The 24,317-nt window shown below is 44.6% G+C and overlaps 1 protein-coding gene across 5 annotated transcripts in view; it reads left to right on the forward strand.

Annotated features, from left to right (window-relative positions):
* The window catches only part of MEIOB (meiosis specific with OB-fold), a 46,858-nt gene that overhangs the window by 18,721 nt on the left and 3,820 nt on the right, over positions 1–24,317 (forward strand). For 3 of the 5 annotated variants that reach the window (XM_033236191.1, XM_033236190.1, XM_033236193.1), the window contains exons 7-13: positions 3,643–3,743; positions 4,568–4,620; positions 4,707–4,802; positions 10,535–10,636; positions 18,621–18,774; positions 22,161–22,344; positions 23,721–23,807. In XM_033236191.1, coding sequence (XP_033092082.1) covers positions 3,643–3,743; positions 4,568–4,620; positions 4,707–4,802; positions 10,535–10,636; positions 18,621–18,774; positions 22,161–22,344; positions 23,721–23,807 — 777 coding nt within the window. The remainder of the gene's footprint in view (positions 1–3,642; positions 3,744–4,567; positions 4,621–4,706; positions 4,803–10,534; positions 10,637–18,620; positions 18,775–22,160; positions 22,345–23,720; positions 23,808–24,317) is intronic. The other 2 variants (XM_033236195.1, XM_033236194.1) reach the window with 1 other exon arrangement.

Raw genomic sequence — 24,317 nt, forward strand, 5'->3', positions numbered from 1 at the left:
GGAGGATCACCTGAGCCTGGGAGGTTGAGGTTGCAGTAAGCCAAAATCATGCCACTGCACTCCAGCCTGGGCAATAGAGGGAGACCCTGTCTCAGGAAAAAAAAAAAAAAAAGCCTGGCACAGTGGCTCATGCCTGTAATCCTAGCACTTTGGGAGACTGAGGCAGGTGGATCACAAGGTCAGGAGTTCGAGACCAGCCTGGCCAATATGGTGAAACACCATTGCCACTAAAAGTACAAAAATTAAGTCCCAGCTACTCGGGAGGCTGAGGCAGGAGAATGGCATGAACCTGGGAAGCGGAGCTTCCAGTGAGCCAAGGTCATGCCACTGCACTCTAGCCTGGGCAGCACAGCGAGACTCCATCAAAAAAAAAAAAAAAGAAAAAAAAATTAGCTGGGTGTGGTGGCAGATGCCTGTAATCCCAGCTACTTGGGAGACTGAGTCAGGAGAATCACTTGAACCTGGAAGGTGGAGGTTGCAGTGAGCCGAGATTGTGCCGCTGCTCTCCAGCCTGAGTGACAGAGGGAGACTCCGTCTCAAAAAAAAAAAAAAAAAAAAAAAAAAAAAAAAAGGGAAGAAATTAAAGGGGCAGGAAGGCCAGGCATGGTGGCTCACGCCTGTAATAGAGGCACTTTGGGAGGCCGTGGCAGGCGGATCACCTGAGGTCAGAAGTTTGAGACCAGCCTAGCCAACATGGTGAAACCCTGTGTCTACTAAAAATACAAAAATTAGCTGGGTGTGGGCTGGGCGCGGTGGCTCACACTTGTAATCCCAGCACTTTGGGAGGCCGAGGCAGGCGGATTACGATGTCAGGAGATCGAGACCGTCCTGGCTAACAAGGAGAAACCTCGTCTCTACTAAAAATACAAAAAATTAGCCGGGCATGGTGGCAGGCCCCTGTAGTCCCAGCTACTCGGGAGGCTGAGGCAGGAGAATGGCGGGAACCCAGGAGACAGAGCTTGCAGTGAGCCGAGATGGCGCCACTGCACTCCAGCCTAGGTGACAGAGTGAGACTCCATCTCAAAAAAAAAAAAAAAAAAAAATTAGTTGGGCATGGTGGCAGGTACCTGTAGTCCTAGCTACTTGGGAGGCTGAGGCAGGAGAATTACTTGAACCCAGGAGACAGAGGTTGCAATGAGCTGAGATGGCACCACTGCACTCCAGCCTGGATGACAGAGCGAGATTATGGGTAGATAAATAAATAAATAAAGGGGCAAGAGTAATCTTTTATTATACAGGGGGATGATAGTCAAGAGACAAAAACAGCAACAACAAAAACCACTCACACATTTATGATAGTTCATGTAAGTAAACGTGAATTGCTTGTCTTATTAAATGGTGACTGACTGAGAGAATGTGACCCTCTCAGATGGCAGGGCCTTGGCTGTGGAGGCCATGCCTGCTGCCTGGGGAGCATCTGTATACTTTAGGGAGGAGGAATAAGCCCATTATATGATCATCTTGAAAAACAGGAGAGGTCACTTTGTAGACAGTTTATGTTCAATCCTATTTAGTTGTTCAAATGAGTGCTCAATTGTTTGCGATTTCCCCAAGTTATAGACAGTGCTATTACATTTATAATGAAGTAAGAATTGTCTACAACCCTGAGTGAATACAGTAGGGTAAGCAGGAAACTGTGGCAGCTTTCCCACACCCTCAGTGAGTCTGGCACCTTTCATGTGTCACGTCACTTCTCATGCCTTTTGTCTCCACTTTGGCTTTCAGCCCTCTTACATTTCCTTTTCTTCACACTTTTTTTTTTTTTTTGGCAGGGGGATGGAGTCTCACTCTGTCACCCAGGCTGGAGTGCAGTGGCGTGATCTTGGCTCACTGCAACCTCTGCTTTCCAGGTTCAAGCATTTCTCCTGCCTCAGCCTCTCGAGTAGCCAGGACTAAAGGCATGCACCACAACGCCTGGCTAATTTTGTATTTTTAGTAGAGACAGGGTTTCACCATACTGGCCAGGCTAGTCTTGAACTCCTGACCTTGTGATCCACCCACCTCGGTCCCCCAAAGTGCTGGGATTACAGGCATGAGCCACTGTACCTGGCCACTCTTCACAGTTTAATTTAACCTGCTGTTTCTTCCTCTCATCACTGTCTTTTCACTTTAAAACTCCTTTTAATACAGTGTTCTTCATCTCCCCAACCCCAGATGTTAGGCTGACCTCTCAGCCTCTGGCTGTCCTTTCTAGGTCCCTTTCTCTGGGCACCACAGATGCAGTGGTGGCAGTGGTGGGGGGTGGCCAGTGACTATCCATGCTGGACCTGCTGCTGTGCAGCTCTCAGAGGCGCCTGCCGTTCCCACATAAGAAGCTACTGGGTGGAGAGAAGGGTCCTAGGTTCAACTTTTTTTTTTTTTTTTTTTTTTACTTTCTTTAATGGGCGAGAGCATCTCCACTTCTTTGATCATCTCACCCCACAATGGACAGAATTGGAAAGTGTCAAAGTTTCCTGTGTATCCTGCATGTGGCTCTCACCATGGTAGTTCTGGGGAGAAGGCAGAGGACGTATCCTGTATTTGTTTGTTTCCTGTGGACACTTTTTATACCACAGATATTCTTTTTTTTTTTTTTGAGACGGAGTCTCACTCTGTCGCCGGGGTCTGGAGTGCAGTGGCCGCATCTCAGCTCACTGCAAGCTCCGCCTCCCGGGTTCACGCCATTCTCCTGCCTCAGCCTCCCGAGTAGCTGGGACTACAGGCGCCCGCCACCTCGCCCGGCTAGTTTTTTGTATTTTTTAGTAGAGACGGGGTTTCACCATGTTAGCCAGGATGGTCTCGATCTCCTGACCTCATGATCCGCCCGTCTCGGCCTCCCAAAGTGCTGGGATTACAGGCTTGAGCCACCGCGCCCGGCCTATACCACAGATATTCTATATTTGATGTTTGCTAAGAAGATGGAGATGCTGACCCCAGAGAGGCTGAGTCCATTCGGTCACATGAAGTCATGCTGGGTTCCACACTGAGCCATGGGGACACACACGTGCTGGAAACACACTCCCTGCCCTCGAGGAGTCCACGTAGATGCCCCCGGGGGGCCTGCCATGGAGCCTTGTTGTGATATGTTACAAAGACTTTCAGGCCGGGCGCGGTGGCTCAAGCCTGTAATCCCAGCACTTTGGGAGGCTGAGACAGGCGGATCACGAGGTCAGGAGATCGAGACCATCCTGGCTAACACGGTGAAACCCCGTCTCTACTAAAAATACAAAAAACTAGCCGGGCGAGGTGGCGGGCGCCTGTAGTCCCAGCTACTCGGGTGGCTGAGGCAGGAGAATGGCGTGAACCCAGGAGACGGAGCTTGCAGTGAGCTGAGATCCGGCCACTGCACTCCAGCCTGGGCGACAGGGCAAGACTCCATCTCAAAAAAAAAAAAAAAAAAAAAAAAAAAGACTTTCAGTCTCTACTTCAAGCACCTGTCCCCTTGTGTCTCTTCAAAGTGTTGTGTGACTTACAACTTTAGCTACGTACATGTAGTTTAGAGATAGAAGATGCTTTAAAATAATCAACTATATATTACTGGTTTTTGCTATTTTAATATTTCTCATTTGGTGTTTAAAAGGTGAACATTGAGTATTTTCATCAATAAATACTTAAATACTTCTACATACAGGTGAAGAGTAATGATTTCTTTCCATTTCTAAGGTTGGAGAGCCAAAACACTTTACAACTTCAGACCGGAGAAAAGGCCAGAGGTGTGAAGTTAGACTCTATGATGAAACAGAGTCTTCTTTTGCAATGACATGGTAACCACCGACGTCTGTTCCCAATTGTGAAATCCCTGTTGTTATCACCAGGACATTTTCACTTTATCAAAAATATCATGGACTTCATATCAAGAGAGGATAATGATAGGAGATGAATGATATTTTAAAAAATAAACCTCACTCTTGAATGTTGAGTTGTTATGGACAGCACCTTAAAATGAGGTCTTTAGATGGCATGGAACTTGCTTAGGAGAATTCCACTGTGACTGGTTTTGTTGTTAAATTCTGTTTTATAACAAATGGTGTTTTACTAGGTCCCATGGAACAAGCCAGACTTTCCCTCTGTGCTTCCTGGAAAGTATCCTGGAGCAGGGCAGGGCACAGGGCATGTGGGTCAGGGCGGGGACTGCACCCTGAAGCACTGCCAGGTACAACAAGGCATTGTGTAGACCTCTGATGCCTGGATACCAAAGGAAATGATTTGAAAAATGCTTTCAACCCATCAAGGCCCCTGAGCCTTTATATCCACTGGGGTACACTTAACTTCAGGGCCTGAAAGTGTGACTTTAAAGTCTTTAGGCTTTAGTTCTAACTAGCCTGGAGTGATTAAGTGTTAGAAAAATAAAGAATTGGCAGAGCAGAGTATTACTAGAGCAGAGTGTGTGTTGAAGGATTGTTCTCTCATGGAGATGTTAAATTCTCCCTGGGAGGAAGCTGGTATCCTTAAGACCAGGAGGTCTTTGACCACCTTGAGGATGGCTGACCCCAGCCACTGAAGCTTTCTTTTATTGTTGTAAATAATGTGTCACTATCAGTTTTTTCTAGTGTATTCAATTTGTATTACTTCTTTTTAAACAATGCAGTTGGGATAATGAATCCATTCTACTTGCACAGAGCTGGATGCCACGAGAAACAGGTATCATCATTAAATGATTGTGTCCAATATTTGTAATTTTATATCCCCCCATGTAATAATTGTAAAATGGCTTTTTTCCCAAACAGTAATATTTGTCTCAGATGTAAGAATAAGTTTTGACAAATTTCGGAACTGCATGACAGCAACTGTAATCTCAAAAACCATTATTACAACTAATCCAGGTAAAAAACTTTGTGAAATTTTTTATCCCTTTGGAAATGACTGAACACATTTCAATATTTGTACAGTATATTTAAGAATGAAAATTCAACCTGGATTTAATTCAAATTAGAAGTAAAAATTGCTTTATATAACTTTTTAAAAAACTTACAATGAACTTTGATATCTTTACTAAAGAAATGTGAGGCTGGATGTTGTGGCTCATGCCTGTAATCCCAGCACTTTGGGAGGCTGAGACGGGTGGATCACCTGAGGTCAGGAGTTCGAGACCAGTCTGGTCAACATGGTGAAACCCAGTCTCTACTAAAAATATAAAAATTAGCTGAGCTTGGTGGTGGGCACCTGTAATCCCAGCTACTCAGGAGGCTGAGGCAGGAGAATCGCTTGAACCCAGGAAGCGGAAGTTGCAGTGAGCTGAAATCGTGCCATTGTACTCTAGCCTGGGCCACAAGAGCAAGACTCTGTCTTACAAAAACAACAACAACAAAAAAGTCTGGCATGGTGCCTCACGCCTGTAATCCTGGCACTTTGGGAGGCCAATGTGGGCTGATCACGAGGTCAAGAGATTGAGACCATCCTGGCCAACATGGTGAAACCCTGTCTCTACTAAAAATATAAAAATTAGGTGGGCATGGTGGCACGTGCCTGTAGTCCCAGCTACTTGGGAAGCTGAGGCGGGAGCATCACTTCAACCTGGGAGGTGGAGATTACAGTGAGCCGAGATGGCGCCACTGCACTCCAGCCTGGCAACAGAGTGAGACTCTGTCTCAAAAAAAAAAAAAGTGAAAAACCAGATTAGTTTTTGAAGTATAATTCATTGTGATGATCTTTGAGAGATCAATTTTGTTGCTCAGATGCTAAATTATTGACTAATAGGTAAATTCAGTTTTGCTGCATTCAAATAACTTTTACTGCTAGGACATTGATAACACACATGCACACATGCGCACACACACACAGTACTCTCTGTGTAGTATCATTAGCTCATAACTGCACATTAAATACCCAGATGATCCCCTGGAGTTGTTGTTAAAGGAGTTACAGTTTACTACAGCATGAAATCAAGGGAGCCAGACTGGGAAGATGAGGCATTAGTGCCTGTGAGCATTCCCAGGGTGCTTTATAGTGCAGACGTAACCATCAACCCACAACTGCCAAAGAAATGGAGTAATCAATCCTTCGCCATCTCGGCAAGCTATGAGTAGAGTACATAGTGTATCATTTAAAACATAAGCTCACTCTGCTGGTCTGTGACGAAGCATCAGCAGTGACAGAATTGTAAAGCAATGTGTGCTTTTGTCCAAACCATTAGCATTTTTAAAAGATAGAATTATATGAGGAATGGTGTCAAATAATGAGACTCTGGTTTTTATATGAGTACTCTGAACCTTGCACATCCAACACATGGAGGTTGTCTCCTTGTAGGCAGCACCATGGGAGATGATGTGCATGCCCCAAATTGCTCTTCACTGAACTCATTTACTGAGCACGTGCTGTGTGTTGGGTGCTGTTCTGGGGTGCAATGACAAAATGGACAAATATTTCTACCCTCATGGAGTTTACACTCCAGCAGGGAGAGACAGAGAATAAATAATGAAGATAATATGTCCATGAATTATGAAATATTTAAGGAGAACAGGTGGAACCGAGTCAGGAGGACCTAGAGAGCCACAGCATGTGTGATTTTCCACAAGGCACGCTGCATGGGAGAGTGACGTTTGAGCAAAGACTTGATGAGGAAGCTAAAGGGTTAACCAAGGGAAACACCGAGGGGCTGGTGTGGCTGGAGCCCAGGAGTTCAAGGCCAGCAGGAGCTGTTCTGAGAAGAGATGGGACACCCATGAAGGCCTTGGAGGCTGTTAGAGTGCGCTGGCTTCTACTCTGGATGGGGTAGCAGCTTGGGGTTTGGAGCAGAGCAGTGACAGCATCTGACTCAGCTCTGAGAGGTTTGCTCTGACTGCTTTGTTGGAAATTGATGGTGACACACGATAGTCCATTATTAACGCTTAGGACAATAGTGGGACACTCTTCAATTTTTTCTTTCCTGGAGGGAGGTACTATGTATGGTTTATTTATTTTTTTTTTATTTATTTATGTATTTATTTATTTTTTGAGATGGAGTCTCACTCTGTCGCCCAGGCTGGAGTGCAGTGGTGCGATCTCGGCTGACTGCAAACTCCGCCTCCTGGGTTCGTGCCATTCTTCTGCCTCAGCCTCCTGAGTAGCCGGGACTACAGGTGCCCGCCACCACGCCCGGCTAATTTTTTGTATTTTTAGTAGAGATGGGGTTTCACTGTGTTAGCCAGGATAGTCTCAATCTCCTGACCTTGTGATCCACCTACCTCGGCCTTCCAAAGTGCTGGGATTACAGGCGTGAGCCTCCGTACCCTGGGTTTGCTATTAGAAATAACTTATTAATAAAAATAGCTTATTCATATATATATATATATATATATATATATATATATATATATATTTTTTTTTTTTTTTTTTTTTTTTTTTTTTTTTAATGAAATGGAGTCTCGCTCTGTCCCCCAGGCTGAAGTGCAGTGGCACAATCTTGGCTCACTGCAGCCTCCACCTCCTGGGTTCAAGCGATTCTCCTGTTCCAGCCTCCCGGGTTGCCCAGGTGCCTGCTACCATGCCCGGCTAATTTTTTATGTTTTTAGTAGAGACAGGGTTTCACCATGTTGGCCAGGCTGGCCTTGAACTCCTGGGCTCCAGTGATCCACCTGCCTTGGCCTCCCAAAGTGCTGGGATTACAGGCACGAGTCACCACGCCCGACCTATTATTCGTACATGTAGTAATACCAGTGATAGTAAAATCTTCATCCTCTAAGGGTAAATTTGAGCTGGAAAAGTTTTTAAAGACAGATTTGTCTGATGGAAAAGATCAACCTTGACTGTACAATAATATAAAAAACCCAAGATCTAATTAATGAGACGGGTATTTTAGGATGTTGTGCATTTGGCTCTGATTACAGATTCAAAGAAAAAAATGTCACAGTATTTTGAGCAGTAACCAACATCATTAGAAAAAATGCCTTCTTAAGGAGACACATTTTAAAAATTTATTATTTATTGATTAACTTTTTAATTGACAAAAAATTGAATACATTTATTTTATACAATATGTTGTTTTGAAATATGTATACATTGTAGAATGGCTAAATCAAGCTAATTAACATATACACTAATTCACATACTTTTTTTTGTGGTGAGAACACTTAAAATCTGTTCTCTTAGTACTTTTCAAGAATGTAATATGTTGTTATTAACCATAGCTACCATGTTGTACAGGAGATCTAGATTTCTTGGATTTATTCTGTCAAGGAAACAAATTTAAAGGAGAATACTTGCAAGGATGCGTGAATTTATGTGTTTGTTTATATAAGCTTTACTTTTTTAAAAAAATTTTACTTTAAGTTCTGGGATCCATGTGCAGAACATGCAGGTTTGTTACATAGGTCTACATGTGCCATGGTGGTTTGCTGCACCCATCAACTTGTCATCTAGGTTTGTGTTTTTTTTGTTTGAGATGGAGTCTCACTCTGTCATTGGGCTGGAGTGCAGTGGTGTGATCTTGGCTCACTGCAACCTCCGCCTCCTGGGTTCAGGTGATTCCCCTCCCTGAGCCTCCTGAGTAGCTGGGACTACAGGCGTGTGCCACCATGCCTGGCTCATTTTTTGTATTTTAATAGAGACGGGGTTTCACCATGTTGGCCAGATGGTCTTGATCTCCTGACCTCGTGATCTGCCCGCCTCGGCCTCCCAAAGCGCTGAGATTACAGGCGTGAGCCACCATGCCCAGCCCGTCATCTAGGTTTTAAGCCCCGCATGCATTAGCTATTTGTGCTGATGCTGTCCCTCCCCTCACCCCCCATTCCCCAACTGGCCCCAGTGTGTGTTGTTCCCCTCCCTGTGTCCTTGTTATCTCCTTGTTCAGCTCTCACTTATGAGTGAGAACATGTGGTGGTTGGTTTTCTGTTCCTGTGTTAGTTTGCTGAGAATGATAGTTTTCAGCTTTATCTGTGTCTCTGCAAAGGATATGATCTCATTTCTTTTTATGGTTGCATTGTATTCCATGGTATATATGTACCACATTTTCTTTATCCAGTCTACCATTGATGGGCATTTGAGCTGGTTCCATGTCTTTGCTATTGTAAATAGTTACATCAGTTTTACTTTTAATTTCCTGGGCTACACCTGCCTTATAGAAATTAAGAAGCCCTAAGTGGCTTGTGTTCATCCTCACCAGGACGTCGAGATTCCCTTGTTTCTTCCTCTGCCCTGAGGGTGCTTATCAGCTAGGGAGGGCACAATTCCTGCCTTTCTCTGACAGTCAGGATAACCCTGTTGTCAGTGAGAACCTACAGTGCTGGTACCCACCCATCCCTGCCAGCCCCCATCGCAGGAAGCTCGTTGGCTGGATTTCTGTGGTCTCGCTCCAGCAGATGCTCCCATCTGAAGCACAGCAATTCATGGTGCACATCTCTCCAAGTTAATAGAGTTCTGCATTCATTCATTCGCTCATGACCTTATCAATATTTTTGAATGCCTTTTACTTGCCAAGAATTGAGATAATACAAATTTCTGGAACAAGGAAGGAGATGAGTGGCTGGTCAGATGGATGTGAGGACAGTCATCATGAAGGACACTGCATGCCAGCAAGGATTTGACAACCTAGTTCTGAGAAAGAACAGGTAGAAGACTTGTATTTTGGGAGCAAGGAGGAAGAAATGCCCACATCTTCCCAGGGGAGTTAGGAAAGTACAGACATTGTCAGGACAATTTGTAGAATATTCAAAGGGGCCTGGGGTAATTAACAATCATGTGCCAGAGGCTGGGCCTGGGGTCCAAGGGCATCATGGGGGAGCTCTTTCCAAACTCACGTTCCTGCCTTCTGGCACAGTACCCCCGACTCTTGCACAGTCATGTCCCAACGTGGGGAGCAATGCTTTTTATAGAGCCTGTTTTATATATTTCAATTGCCTTTTAAAAACCTTTTTTTTCTGAGTAAAGAAATACATATAAAATTCAGAAAAAAATATAAAAACATAAGGAAAACAAAGATCACCTACAATCCCACTGTCTAGAGAGAATCATTTTTTCATATATATTCTTCCAGATAATTTTGCATTTATATATGTAGTTTTTTTTTTTTTTTTTTTTTTTTTTTAGATGGAGTATTGCTCTGTTTCCCAGGTTGGAGTGCAGTGGTGCTATCTGGACTCACTGCAAGCTCCACCTCCCGGGTTCGTGCCATTCTTCTGCCTCAGCCTCCCAACTAGCTGGGACTACAGGTGCCCACCACCATGCCTGGCTAATGTTTTTGTATTTTTAGTAGAGACGGGGTTTCACCGTGTTAGCCAGGATGGCCTCCATCTCCTGACCTCATGATCTGCCTGCCTCGGCCTCCCAAAGTGCTGGGATTATAGGCGTGAGCCACTGCGCCAGTCCCCTTATATATGTAAATTTTTTAATTAAAAGGGTATTGAACCACACAGGTTAGTAAGTTGCTCTTTTCACTAACATCTGTTTTAGATGTAATGTGGTGTACATCTCTCCGTGTTAACAGAATTCTATATCAGATTATTAATGGCCACATAATATTCTATTTGATTGTATTCTTACATGTCTTCACTTTTTACTATTAAAATGATTTTGGATGACTTAAATGTGATTTAAAAGTTAATCAGTTTACTTTTCACTTACTATGCATTTTCAATTTAAGAGACACCAGAAGCTAACATTCTACTGAATTTTATACGAGAAAATAAAGAAACAAATGTTCTGGATGACGAAATTGAAAGTTATTTCAAAGAATCCATAAATTGTAAGTGACCCTTTAAATATATTTGTATTTTCTTAAAGGCCGAAATTGGGCCTGTAAAGATTTGTTTGACATGGTAAAAGACCAGATTCCTATTCTGTAACTACTATATTTCAACTTTTCTTTTTTTTTCTTCTTCTTTTTGAGATGGAGTCTCGCTCTGTTGCCCAGGCTGGAGTGCAGTGGCGTGATCTCAGCTCACTGCAGGCTCTTCCTCCCAGGTTAACGCCATTCTCCTGCCTCAGCGTCCCGAGTAGCTGGGACTACAGGCGCCCGCCACCATGCCCGGCTAATTTTTTTGTATTTTTAGTAGAGACAGGGTTTCACCTTGTTAGCCAGATGGTCTGGATCTCCTGACCTTGTGATCCACCCGCCTCGGCCTCCCAAAGTGTTGGGATTACAGGCGTGAGCCACTGCGCCCAGCCTATTTCAACTTTTCTAAAGGTAGTTTAAAATAGTGGGCATCTTTTTCTTTTTTTTTTTTTTTTTTGAGACGGAGTCTCGCTCTGTTGCCCAGGCTGGAGTGCAGTGGCCGGATCTCAGCTCACTGCAAGCTCCGCCTCCCGGGTTTACGCCATTCTCCTGCCTCAGCCTCCCGAGTAGCTGGGACTACAGGTGCCCGCCACCTCGCCCGGCTAGTTTTTTGTATTTTTTTTAGTAGAGACGGGGTTTCACCGTGTTAGCCAGGATGGTCTCGATCTCCTGACCTCTTGATCCGCCCATCTCGGCCTCCCAAAGTGCTGGGATTACAGGCTTGAGCCACCGCACCCGGCCGTGGGCATCTTTTTCTTTTCTTTTCTTTTTTTTTTTTTTGAGACAGAGTCTCACTGGAGTGCAGTTGTGTCATCATGGGTCACTGCAGCCTGGTCCTCCCAGGCTCAATCCATCTTCCTGCCTCAGCCTTTCCAAGTATCTGTGACTACATGTGCACACCACTGCACCTAGCTAATTTCTTTCTTTTTTTGTTTGAGACGGAGTCTCACTCTGTCATCCAGGCTGGAGTACACTGGCATGATATCGGCTCACTGCAACCTCCACCTCCTGGGTTCAGGCAATTCTTCTGCTTCAGCCTCCGCAGTAGCTGGGACTACAGACTTGTGCCACCACACCCTAATTTTTTTTTTTTTTGAGACGAACTCTCACTCTGTCACCCAGCCTGGAGTGCAGTGGTGTGATCTTGGCTCATTGCAAGCTCTGCCTCCCAGGTTCACGCCATTCTCCTGCCTCAGCCTCCTGAGTAACTGGGACTACAGGGGCCCACCACCATGCCCGGCTAATTTTTTTGTATTTTTTAGTAGAGACGGAGTTTTATCATGTTAGCCAGGATGATCTTGATCTCCTGACGTGATCTGCCTGCCTCAGCCTCCCAAAGTGCTGGGATTACAGGTGTGAGCCACCGCGCCCGACTGTTTTTGTATTTTTTTTTTTTTTTTTGAGACGGAGTCTCACTCTCGCCCAGGCTGGAGTGCAGTGACCAGATCTCAGCTCACTTCAAGCTCCACCTCCCGGGTTTACTCCATTCTCCTGCCTCAGCCTCCCGAGTAGCTGGGACTACAGGCGCCCGCCACCTTGCCCGGCTAGTTTTTTGTTTGTATTTTTCACGGCGTTTCACCATGTTAGCCAGGATGGTCTTGATCTCCTGACCTCGTGATCCGCCCGTCTTGGCCTCCCAAAGTGCTGGGATTATAGGCTTGAGCCACCGCGCCTGGCCCATTTTTTGTATTTTTAGTAGACACGGGGTTTCACCATATTGGTCAGGATGGTCTCGATCGCTTGACCTCGTGATCCACGCACCTTGGCCTCCTAAAGTGTTGGGATTACAGGCGTGAGCCACCGTGCCCAGCCTAATTTTTGTATTTTTTGTAGAGATGGGGTTTTGCAGTGTTGCTCAGGCTGTTCTCAAACTGCTGGGCTCAAGTGATCCACTGGTCTCAGCCTCCCAAAGTGCTGGGATTATAGGCATGAGCCACCATGCCCTCCTGAGCATCTTATATATTATATACCTTTTGCCTATCTGATGGGAGCTTATGACCCTCTCCCCAGAGCAGTGCTTGTACCCATGTGTGGAATTTGCATAAAGTGTCATGTTCCTGGACTCCAAATCCATGAAGCCTAGGTTGAAGCTCTTCTTTTAAAAGGATTCTGCTGGCCGGGTGCAGTGGCTCATTCCTGTAATCCCAACACTTTGGGAGGCCGACATGGGCAGATCACTTGAGGTTAGGAGTTTAAGACCAGCCCAGTCAACATGGTGAAATGCCATCTCTACTAAAAATACAAAAATTAGCCAGGTGTGGTGGTATGTGCCTATAGTCCCAGCTACTAGAGAGGCTGAGGCAGGAGGATTGCTTCAACCAGGGAGGTGGATGTTGTAGGAAGTCGAGATCACGCCACTGCACTCCAGACTGGGCAACAGAGTGAGACTCTCTCCAAAAAAAGAAGAAGAAAAAAAAAAGGATTCTGCTTATTGCTATTGCTGGCTTATGCCAGACATGCATGCCGGAGGGACCAGGAGGAACAGAGGGAAGTTTTAGATCTCTCCCTGAAGGCGTGTTCTGTAACATAGTCCTTACTTAGTTATCGTAGGTGATGCTTAATTCACCTGAAGAGAGTAACAATGGAATTTAGCATGAAATAATGTATTCTGCAAGCCACATTACGTTGTGTGGAAGGGGAACTCTGTTATTGCTTTTTGCGGAGGATATTTAATGTGTTTCATATCAGTAGCGGTCACTGATAGAAAAAGGTACTACTGGATCAAAATTTATCATCTTTTTGCCTACAAGAAGGGACAAGCCATAGGTGAGACTCCACCTCTACAAAAATTAAAAAAAGAAATAGCTGGGCATAGTGGCATGTGCCTGTGATCTCAGCTACTCAGGAGGCTGAGATAGGAGGATTGCTTGAGCCCTGGAGATAGAGACTGCAGTGAGCTGTGTTCACACCACTGCACTGCAGCCTGGGTGACAGAGCCCCTGTCTCAAAAAATAATAATAATAATAAAATAAAGCCGTGATTGTTACTTTGGAAACATTTTTTTAAAATGTTGGGTCATTTGTAGATAATGCCATTTCACGCAACTTGGGAGAGCACAGAGGCATTCAGCGAGCTGTGAGGTAAACTTGAAAAAGTGTATTTCAGTTCCTGTGCTGCCATGCAACCCTAAAACAGGGACAGGAATGACAGTGTCTACAACTATTTTTAGGCTACTCAAGGGCAGCCTGATTTATGTGGGAATTTTTTTTTTCTGATCAGTAAGTTATATTAATCACAAAGTAGTTCCTTCTTTCTCTTTCTTTCTCTTTCTTTCGTCTTTCTTTATTTCTTTCTCCCCTCCTCTCCCCTCCCCTCTTCTCTTCTCTTCTCTTTTTTCGGGGTCTCAAACTCCTGACCTCAAGGAATCCTGCCTCAGCTTCCTGAAGGATTACAGGTGTGAGCCACCTTGCTCGGCCCAAAAATAGGCCTCGTTTGTTTGTTTGTTTTTTGAGGAGTCTTGCTCTGTCACCCAGGCTGGGGTACAGTGGTGTGAGCTTAGCTCACTGCAACCTCCGCCTCCTGGGTTCAAGCAGTTCTCTTGTCTCAGTCCCCCAAGTAGATGGGATTACAGGCGTGCACCACCACACCTGGATACTTTTTATATTTTTAGTAGACACGGAGTTTCACAATGTTGGCCAGGCTGGTCTTGAACTCCTGACCTCAGGTGATCTATCCGCCTCAGCCTCCCACAGTGGTGGGATTACAGGCGTGAGCCACAGTGCCTGGCCTCAAAATAGCTTTTTTTCTTTTTTGAGATGGAGTCTTGCTATGTCACCCAGGCTGGAGTGCAGTGGCGCAATCTCGGCTCACTACAGCCTCTGGCTCCTGGGTCCCAGTGATTCTCCTGCCTCAGCCTCCTGGGTAGCTAGGATTACAAGTACACGCCACCACGCCCTGCTAATTTTTGTATTTTTAGTAGAGATAGGGTTTCACCATGTTGGCCAGCTGGTCTCGAACTCCTGACTTCAGGTGATCCGCCTGACTAGGCCTCCCGAGGTGCTGGGATTACAGGCATGAACCACCACCCCGGCCTAAAAATAGTTTTTAAGCATCCCTTTTTCTTTTATTTTACTGTGGGAACTTTGATAGTTAAATTTACTCAGATTTATAAAAACAAAAACTAATTTTTTGTGTTCTTGGTAGAAACTGGGTTTCACCATGTTGTTCAGGCTGGTCTCAAACTCCTGAGCTCAAGCAATTTGCCCGCCTTGGCCTCGCAAAGTGCTGGGATTACAGGCGTGAGCTACCGTGCCTGGCCTTTTTTATCTTTTAAAATGCTCATTACTCCCATGAAAACCTTATAGGTAGAAATTGATTAAATATTTCAGAATAAAACTATAATCATGTTTTCTTTAGAGCTTTTATATTTTTCTTAAAAATTAAAATGCTCAAAATTTTAAAAGTAGGCCAGGCACAGTGGCTCACACCTGTAATCCCAGCACTTTGAGAAGCTGAGGTGGGTGGATCATTTGAGCCCAGGGGTTCATAAGACCAGCCTGGCCAACATGGCAAAACCCCATCTCTACTAAAAACACAAAAATTAGCCGGACATCACATGATGTGCCTGTAATCCCAGCTACTCGGCAGGCTGAGGCAGGAGAATCTCTTGAACCTGGGAGGTGGAGGTTGCAGTGAGCTGAGATCCAGCCTGGGTGACAGAGCGAAGCTACACTCTAGCCTGGGTGTCAGAGCGAGACTGTATCTCAAAAAATAAAAGAAACACAATACAGAATGCTTGGCTGGGCGTGGTGGCTCACGCCTGTAATCCCAGCACTTTGGGAGACCCAGGTGGAGGTATCACTTGAGGTCAGGAATGTGAGACCAGCTTGGCCAACCTGGTGAAACCCCGTCTCTACTAAAAATGCAAAAAATGAGCCAGGCGTGGTGGGGGCACCTATAATTCCAGCTACTCGGGAGGCTGAGGCAGGAGAATCGCTTGAACCCAGGAGGCAGAGGTTGCAGTGAGCCGAGATCACGCCACTGTACTCCAGCCTGGGCCACACAGCGAGACTCCGTCTTAAAAAAAAATAAAAGAGACACATAATACAGAATGCAAGCAACAGCCCCAAATAAACAGTTCCTTGGTTAACATCTTTTAATGTATCTTTTTGTGCATATATACTAATAGAAGGATAAAGACATAAAAATATTATAAATAGATATACATTACCATCTTTTTATTGAAGAAAATTAAATTTCATGTACTAGACAGCAACAAAGGAAACCAATGAAGTGCTGAAGGAACCAGATAACTTCTGATAAAAGTTTTCTAACCCAAGTAATATTTGTTCCTGGAAGATTCTTCTAAGATAAAGAAAAATAAAAATGAATTATAGGTTATTATTTTTAGTTTTGTAAAGTTTATTTTGTTGTTTCACATCTTCACTAATGTTTGTGTTACTAGTCTTTTAAATGTTAGGTGTTTAGTGGAATTCTCTTGGTTTTTTTTTGTTTGTTTGTTTGTTCATTTGTTTTTGAGATGGAGTCTGGCTCTGTCACCCAGGCTGGAGTGCAATGCCGCCATCTTGGCTGAGTGCAACCTCTGCCTCCCGGGTTCAAGTGATTCTCCTTCCTCAGCCTCCCAAGTAGCTGGGATTACAGGCACACACTGCTATGCCCAGCTAATTTTTTATTTTTAGTAGAGAGAGGGTTTTGCTATGTTGGCCAGGCTGGTCTCGAACTCCTGACCTCAAGCGATCCACCAGTCTCAACTTCCCAAAATGTTGGAATTACAGGCGTGAACCACCGCATCCACCCTACTCTTGTTTAATTTGTATTTTCCTGATGATTATTGAGACCAGTACGTGTATTGGCCATTTTGATAACTTCTTTTGTGATGTAGTTTTATTTATTAATTATTATTATTATTATTATTATTATTATTTTTTTTTTTTTTGAGACGGAGTCTTGCTCTGTCGCCCGGGCTGGAGTGCAGTGGCCGGATCTCAGCTTGCTGCAAGCTCCGCCTCCCAGGTTTACGCCATTCTCCTGCCTCAGCCTCGGAGTAGCTGGGACTACAGGCGCCGCCACCTCGCCCGGCTAGTTTTTTCTATTTTTAGGAGAGACGGGGTTTCACCGTGTTAGCCAGGATGGTCTCGATCTCCTGACCTCGTGATCCGCCCGTCTCGGCCTCCCAAAGTGCTGGGATTAGCCACCGCGCCCGGCCTAATTATTTTATTTTATTTTTTGAGATGGAGTCTTGCTTTGTCACCCAGGCTGGAGTGCCGTGGCACGATCTCGGCTCAGTGCAAGCTCCGTCTCCCAGGTTCACGCCATTCTCCTGCCTCAGCCTCCCGAGTAGCTGGAACTGCAGGCACCCGTCACCACGCCTGGCTAATTCTTTGTATTTTTGTTTTTGTTTTTTTTTTTTTTTGAGACGGAGTTTCGCTCTGCCACCCAGGCTGGAGTGCAGTGGCCGGATCTCAGCTCACTGCAAGCTCCGCCTCCCAGGTTCACGCCATTCTCCTGCCTCAGCCTCCCGAGTAGCTGGGACTACAGGTGCCTGCCACGTCGCCCGGCTAGTTTTTTTTTTTTTGTATTTTTAGTAGAGACAGGGTTTCACCATGTTAGCCAGGATGGTCTCGATCTCCTGACCTCGTGATCCGCCCGTCTCGGCCTCCCAAAGTGCTGGGATTACAGGCTTGAGCCACCGTGCCCGGCCAATTCTTTGTATTTTTTAGTAGAGATGGGGTTTCACCATGTTAGCCAGTATGGTCTTGATCTCCTGACCTCGTGATCCGCCCGCCTTGGCTTCCCGAAGTGCTGGGATTACAGGTGTGAGCCACCGCGCCCGGCTGTGATGTACTTTTAAAAGTCTCTTCCCTATTTAAAAAATTGAGTCACGGCCGGGCGCGGTGGCTCAAGCCTGTAATCCCAGCACTCTGGGAGGCCGAGACGGGCGGATCACGAGGTCAGGAGATGGAGACCATCCTGGCTAACACGGTGAAACCCCGTCTCTACTAAAAATACAAAATCTAGCCGGGCGAGGTGGCAGGCGCCTGTAGTCCCAGCTACTCGGGAGGCTGAGGCAGGAGAATGGTGTGAACCCGGGAGGCGGAGCTTGCAGTGAGCTGAGATCCGATGGCCACTGCACTCCAGTCCCGGCGACAGAGCGAGACTCCGCCTCAAAAAAAAAAAAAAAAAAAAAAAAGAGTCACTGTTGCTGGGCGTGGTGGCTCACACCTGTAATCCCAGACAGCGCCACTGAACTCCAACCTGGGCAATGAATGAGACTCTGTCTCAAAAAAAAAAAAAAGAAAAAATTGAATCACTGTCTTTTCTTTTCTTTTCTTTTTTTTTTGAGAAGGAATTTGTCTCTCATTGCCCAGGCTGGAGTGCGATGGCTCAATCTCGGCTCACCACAACCTCCGCCTCCCAGATTCAAGAGATTCTCCTGCCTCACCCTCCTGAGTAGCTGGGATTACAGGCATGCACCACCACGCCCAGCTTTTTTTTTTTTTTTTTTTTTTTTTTTTTTAGTAGAGACAGGGTTCCTCCATGTTGGTCAGGCTGCTCTTGAACACCCAAGCTCAGGTGATCCGCCTGCCTCGGTCTCCCAAAGTGCTGGGATTACAGGCATGAGCCACCGTGCCCAGCCAAGTCACTGTCTTTTTCTAACTGATATTTACGAATTCTTTAGACAACTCTGGATGAGTCCTTTATCTCATTGTAGACTGCTAGCATCTCCTACTCTGTGGCTTGCCTTTTTGCTTTTTTAATGGTGTCTTTTGATAAACAGAAATTCTTCATTTTAATGAAGACTAATTTCATTTCCTTTTTTTCTTATGTTTTACTTTTATGTACATTTATAGAATCAGTGTTTATATGCCCAACATAGTAATTTTTCTGTTACTTAAGCTACTGCATGTTCTTATTTGTCATAGCTTTCCATTCAGATGTAATCCTTTATTTTATAAGAATATATACAGACTGTAATACTTCTTTCTATTTTTAGTAAGTACAGTAGTTGATGTCTATACAGTTGAACAATTAAAGGGAAAAGCTTTGAAGAATGAAGGAAAAGCTGATCCTTTCTATGGCATCCTTTATGCCTACATTTCCACACTCAACATTGATGATGAAACTACAAAAGTAGTTCGAAACAGATGGTAAGGATCCATGTCACTTTTAGCAAATTCATTTTTGTAAGAAATAATTATTGTTAATGAATTTTAAGCTCTCTAAAAGTTAAAGCTGTTTATTGACATAAATAGGGGTTATGTATTTGAGATACATGTATAGAAAACTATACTGAAAAGTTTCCATAGCAAACTAGATTAAAATATTATAATTGCCTTTTAAAATATAATCTATGGCCGGGCGCCGTGGCTTAAGCCTGTAATCCCAGCACTTTGGGAGGCCGAGACGGGCAGATCACGAGGTCAGGAGATCGAGACCATCCTGGCTAACACGGTGAAACCCCGTTGCTACTAAAAAATACAAAAAACTAGCCGGGCAAGGTGGTGGGCGCCTGTAGTCCCAGCTACTCAGGAAGCTGAGGCAGGAGAATGGCGTAAACCCAGGAAGCGGAGCTTGCAGTGAGCTGAGATCCGGCCACTGCACTCCAGCCCGGGCAACAGAGCGAGACTCCGTCTCAAAAAAAAAAAAAAAAAAATACATATATATTATATATATATATATATATACACACACACACACACATATATATAATCTATATTTCTGTAATTCTAACATATAAAGATATAATGTGAGAAACTTTCGATAAACTTGTCTAATGATTTGGCAGAAAACTATTTTGGTTGCTAGGCCCTATAGCAATGTACTGACAGCATTTAAAAGAAATTATTTTCTTTTTTTTTTTTTTTTTTTTTTTTTTTTTTTTTTTTTTGAGACGGAGTCTCGCTCTGCTGCCCAGGCTGGAGTGCAATGGCCGGATCTCAGCTCACTGCAAGCTCCGCCTCCCGGGTTTACACCATTCTCCTGCCTCAGCCTCCCGAGTAGCTGGGACTACAGGCGCCCGCCACCTCGCCCGGCTAGTTTTTTGTATTTTTTAGTAGAGACGGGGTTTCACCGTGTTAGCCAGGATGGTCTCAATCTCCTGACCTCGTGATCCGCCCGTCTCGGCCTCCCAAAGTGCTGGGATTACAGGCTTGAGCCACCGCGCCCGGCCAAGAAATTATTTTCAAGCCAGGTGCAGTAGCATGCACCTGTAGTCTCAGCTACTCAGGAGGCTAAGGTGGGAGGATCGGTTGAGCCCAGGAGTTTGAAGAGTTTGAGTCCAGCCTGGGAAATATCCAACTTCTTGTAGATCGAAGTTAATATTTACTTGCATAGAAAGTAAACTCCAGGCCGGGCACGGTGACTCACGCCTGTAATCCCAGCACTATGGGAGGCCGAGGCAGGTGGACTACCTGAGGTCAGGAGTTCGAGACCAGCCTGGCCAATATGGTGAAACACCATCTCTACTAAAAATACAAAAAAAGGCCGGGCGTGGTGGCTCAAGCCTGTAATCCCAGCACTTTGGGAGGCCGAGACGGGTGGATCACGAGGTCAGGAGATCGAGACCATCCTGGCTAACACGGTGAAATCCCGTCTCTACTAAAAAATACAAAAAACTAGCCGGGCGAGATGGCGGGCGCCTGTAGTCCAGCTACTCGGGAGGCTGAGGCAGGAGAATGGCGTGAACCGGGAGGCGGAGCTTGCAGTGAGCTGAGATCCGGCCACAGCACTCCAGCCTGGGTGACAGCGCGAGACTCCGTCTCAAAAAAAAAAAAAAAAAAAAAAAAAAAATACAAAAAAGTAGCTGGGCATGGTGATGGACACCTATAATCCCAGCTACTTGGGAGGCTGAGGCATGAGAATTGCTTGAACCCAGGAGGCGGAGGTCGTAGTGAACCGAGATTGCACCATTGCACTCCAGCCTGGGTGACAAGAACAAAACTCTGTCTCAAAAAAAAAAAAAAGAAAGAAAGAAAGAAAGTAAACTCCAGTAGATTTAATACTCTTAGCTAAAAGATGCTTGGCAAGAAATGTGTAATATTATTAGGAAAATCTATGGATTTTTATGAGAATTTTCATTGAGATAATCCTAGATTCACGTGGAAGTATAAGAAATAATAAGAGGGCCGGGCGTGGTGGCTCACACCTATGATCCCAGCACTTTGGGAGGCCGAGGAGGGCGGATCATGAGGTCGGGAGACTGAGCCCATCCTGGCTAACACGGTGAAACCTAGTCTGTAAAAAATACAAAAAAATTAGCCGGGCATGGTGGTGGGCACCTGTAGTCTCAGCTACTTGAGAGGCTGAGGCAGGAGAATGGCATGAACCCGGGAGGCGGAGCTTGCAGCGAGCCGAGATTGTGCCACTGCACTCCAGCCTGGGTGACAGAGCAAGACTCCGCCTCACACACACACAAAAAAGAAAAGAAATAATAAGAGAGATCCCTTGTGGTTTCTGCCCCGTTTCCCCCAGCGATACCATTTGCAAGTAATAGTACCATGTCACAGCCAGGATATTGACACTATTCAATCCACTGGTCTTACTCAAATTCCTCCAGGTTCACATGCAGTCGTGTGTGTGTGTTCTAATTAGTTTTATCACACTTGTAGGTTTGTGTATCTGTTGCCACAGTCAAGATACTGACTTCTGGATTTTAAAAACATTTTATGATGTATTAAAATTGAAAAAGCGAATGTGGATGCTGTGTTAAGACCTTGTGTTCGTTTTTTGAAAAATAGTTTTCAAAAATTGACAAACTAATTTTTTCCCTGTATATTTATTATTGATATCTGAGGAAAAGCATCTACAATTTGCTAAACCAAGTGGCTAGACAAGAATCCACTGTCTTTAGTTCATTTCCCCATTTGAGAAATTTGAATTAGGTTCCCTGTTCAAGATTGCTAAAGTAAGGCTTGCTTCAGAAATTTGGAATAGCATAAACCACTGAAAGAGAGGAGAGTGTATCACCAGCAGTGTTAATAGCATCTGGTGCCACCCGGCCAGCCTTGCAAGGCTTTCTGTATTTGTAGAGAAGGCCCCATGCAGGACCATCCAGTGAGCAGCTGTTGAACTCGTGCTTTCCAGGCACAAGACACAGTTCCTGCCCTCAGAACTCCCAGCGGGGGAGGTGAGAACAAGGAGCTGATGCGACAGCATGAGTCAGTCCTGAGGTGTGCGTTCTGCTGCTGTTCCAAGAGGGAAAGGGTGCGGGCTGGGATGCAAGAAGGGAGGGCGCCAGCAGGGAAATGAGACTGGGAGGGACCTGGAGGGCTTGGCAGGAACTCGGCAGAGGGAGGGAAGAAGAGAGGGCAGGCGGAGGACTGGTGTACGCAGTTTCAGATGAATTCTGGGAATGGCTGCATAGAAAGTGTATTTTACTGTTTTTTACAACTGTCTGGTACACTGCATACCACTGAACACTGAGTAAGTTTTCCACACACTCATGTAGAGTTTTTAGTGATAATTCTTTTTCTGCTAGAGATGAAATTTCTCACTTGGGGCATCACATTTTATTATTGTCTTTGTTTCTTTTCAGTTCCACCTGTGGTTATATTGTAAATGAAGCATCTAACATGTGCACAGTTTGCAGCAAAAACTCCTTGGACTTTAAATCTGTCTTTCTCAGTTTCGATATGATGATTGATCTGACTGATCACACGGGCACCCTTCATTCCTGTAGTCTCACAGGAAGTGTTGCTGAGGAGACTTTGGGCTGCACGGTAAGTAGCAAAAACGAAGAAATGCTTAGAATATTTCCAAAGCGAATGCTTTTCCCCCAAAAATAGAGGTGGTTTTGTCAAACATTTGATAGAAATTAATTCACTAATAAACAGTTGGGGAAAAAATCATCTTGCTTTAAACACACATTGCTTTCATAAACAAATGTTACATATATTAAAATCCTAGCTAATATTTACTATTATGAGTAATGACTGAGGCCATTAGCCTAAATGGATAAATAAACATGATGTTTTAGGGCTGGGTGCAGTGGCTCACGCAATCTTAGCACTTTGGGAGGCCGAGGAGGGCAGATCACTTGAGGTCAGGAGTTTGAGACCAGCCTGGCCAATATGGCGAAACCCCATTTCTACTAAACATACAAAAATTAGCTGAGTGTGGTGATGTACACTTGTAATCCTAGCTATTCAGGAGGCTGGGGCACGAGAATCACTTGCACCCAGGATGTGGAAGTTGCAGTGAGCCAAGATCACGCCACTGCACTCTAGCCTGAGTTACAGAGCAAGACTTGTCTCAAAAAAAAAAAAAAAAAAAAACACCGAGGAAACATGATGTTTGATATAGTCAAGTAACGGGGTAAAGCAACAAGTCGGAGATATTGATCAGTCATAAGGTGGTTTTTCTAGGAGGATTTGGCTGTGTTTCACCTACTCAGTTACATGAAATCAGCTACACGTTTTCTCCCTGGTTTGCAGCTACAGAACAGCAGCAGATAATACTTATGGATTAGCATGTGCATTTGGCAATAGGCACTTGCTTTTTATGGTTAAAACCAGCTCATGAAATTTACCATTAGACTTTAGTTCCAAATTCTGCTTCCACTTTATTGAAGGGATTTTTCCTTGCTGAGCTACCTGATTACCTTTAGAGATTCTGCTTATCTAGCCTTTCCTGCCTTATCTTCTCTATCAAAACAATTGAGTTGGCTGGGCATGGTGGGTCACACCTGTAATCCTAGCACTTTGGGAGGTTGAGGCAGGAGGATCACTTGAGGTCAGGAGTTCAAGATCACCCTGGGCAACATAGTGAGACCCTGTCTCTACAAAAAATAAAACATAAAACAATTAGCCAGAGAATAATAGTGTATACCTGTAATCTCAGAAACTTGGGAAGCTGAGGTGGGAGGATTGCTTGACCCCGGGAGTTCGAGGCTGCAGTGAGCTGTGATCATACTGCTGCACTCCAGCTTAGGCAACAGAGTGAGACCCTGTCTCTAAAAACAAAAACAAACGGTTGAGCTATAATTACTGCAAATTAAAATTTCATTTCTAATGAGAAAGTTTGTTTCTCACTGTTGTCAAAATGAATTTTCTTTGTAAACTTCAGATATATTTGTCTCATCTTTTTTTTTAACCAGGTAAATGAGTTTCTTGCAATGACAGATGAACAGAAAACAGCATTAAAGTGGCAATTTCTCTTGGAAAGAAGCAAAATTTATTTAAAAGTTAGTGCATTTTATAGTGCTATATTATTCTATATATTTATTATTCTATACATTCAAACCATAAGAAAAACCTAGATAAATTTGGGAAATTTATTATTTCTAATGCCCAGTTCCCAGATGTGCATAAGGACTCAGCTACCCTAAAAACAAAAGAAATAGCCAGGGTTTTTTTCATATTGTATAAAGGAGTTACCAAAGACATCAAAGAAAATAGACCAACAAAGAAAATATCCTTTAAGGTTAAATCCAAAAGGGGAAAGCGCTTTAAAATCAGAGCTGCCGGGTGCAAAAGTGCACACCTGTCATCCCAGCTACTTGGTAGGCTGAGGTGGGAGGATCGCCTGAACCCAGGAGTTTGAGGCCAGCCTGGGCAACATAGTGAGACCCCTCTCTTGGCCCCTGAACCCCAAAAGGTCAGACTAGGTTGTCCCCACCCCCAACCCCCTGTGGTGTTCCCTTCGCATAATGAGCAGTGTGAAACAGCACAGTTAAGTGCATGGTTGTTGGGGA

The sequence above is a fragment of the Trachypithecus francoisi genome, unplaced genomic scaffold (genome assembly GCF_009764315.1).
Source record: "Trachypithecus francoisi isolate TF-2019V2 unplaced genomic scaffold, Tfra_2.0 Lachesis_group15, whole genome shotgun sequence".
In the NCBI taxonomy this organism is placed as follows: Eukaryota; Metazoa; Chordata; class Mammalia; order Primates; family Cercopithecidae; genus Trachypithecus; species Trachypithecus francoisi.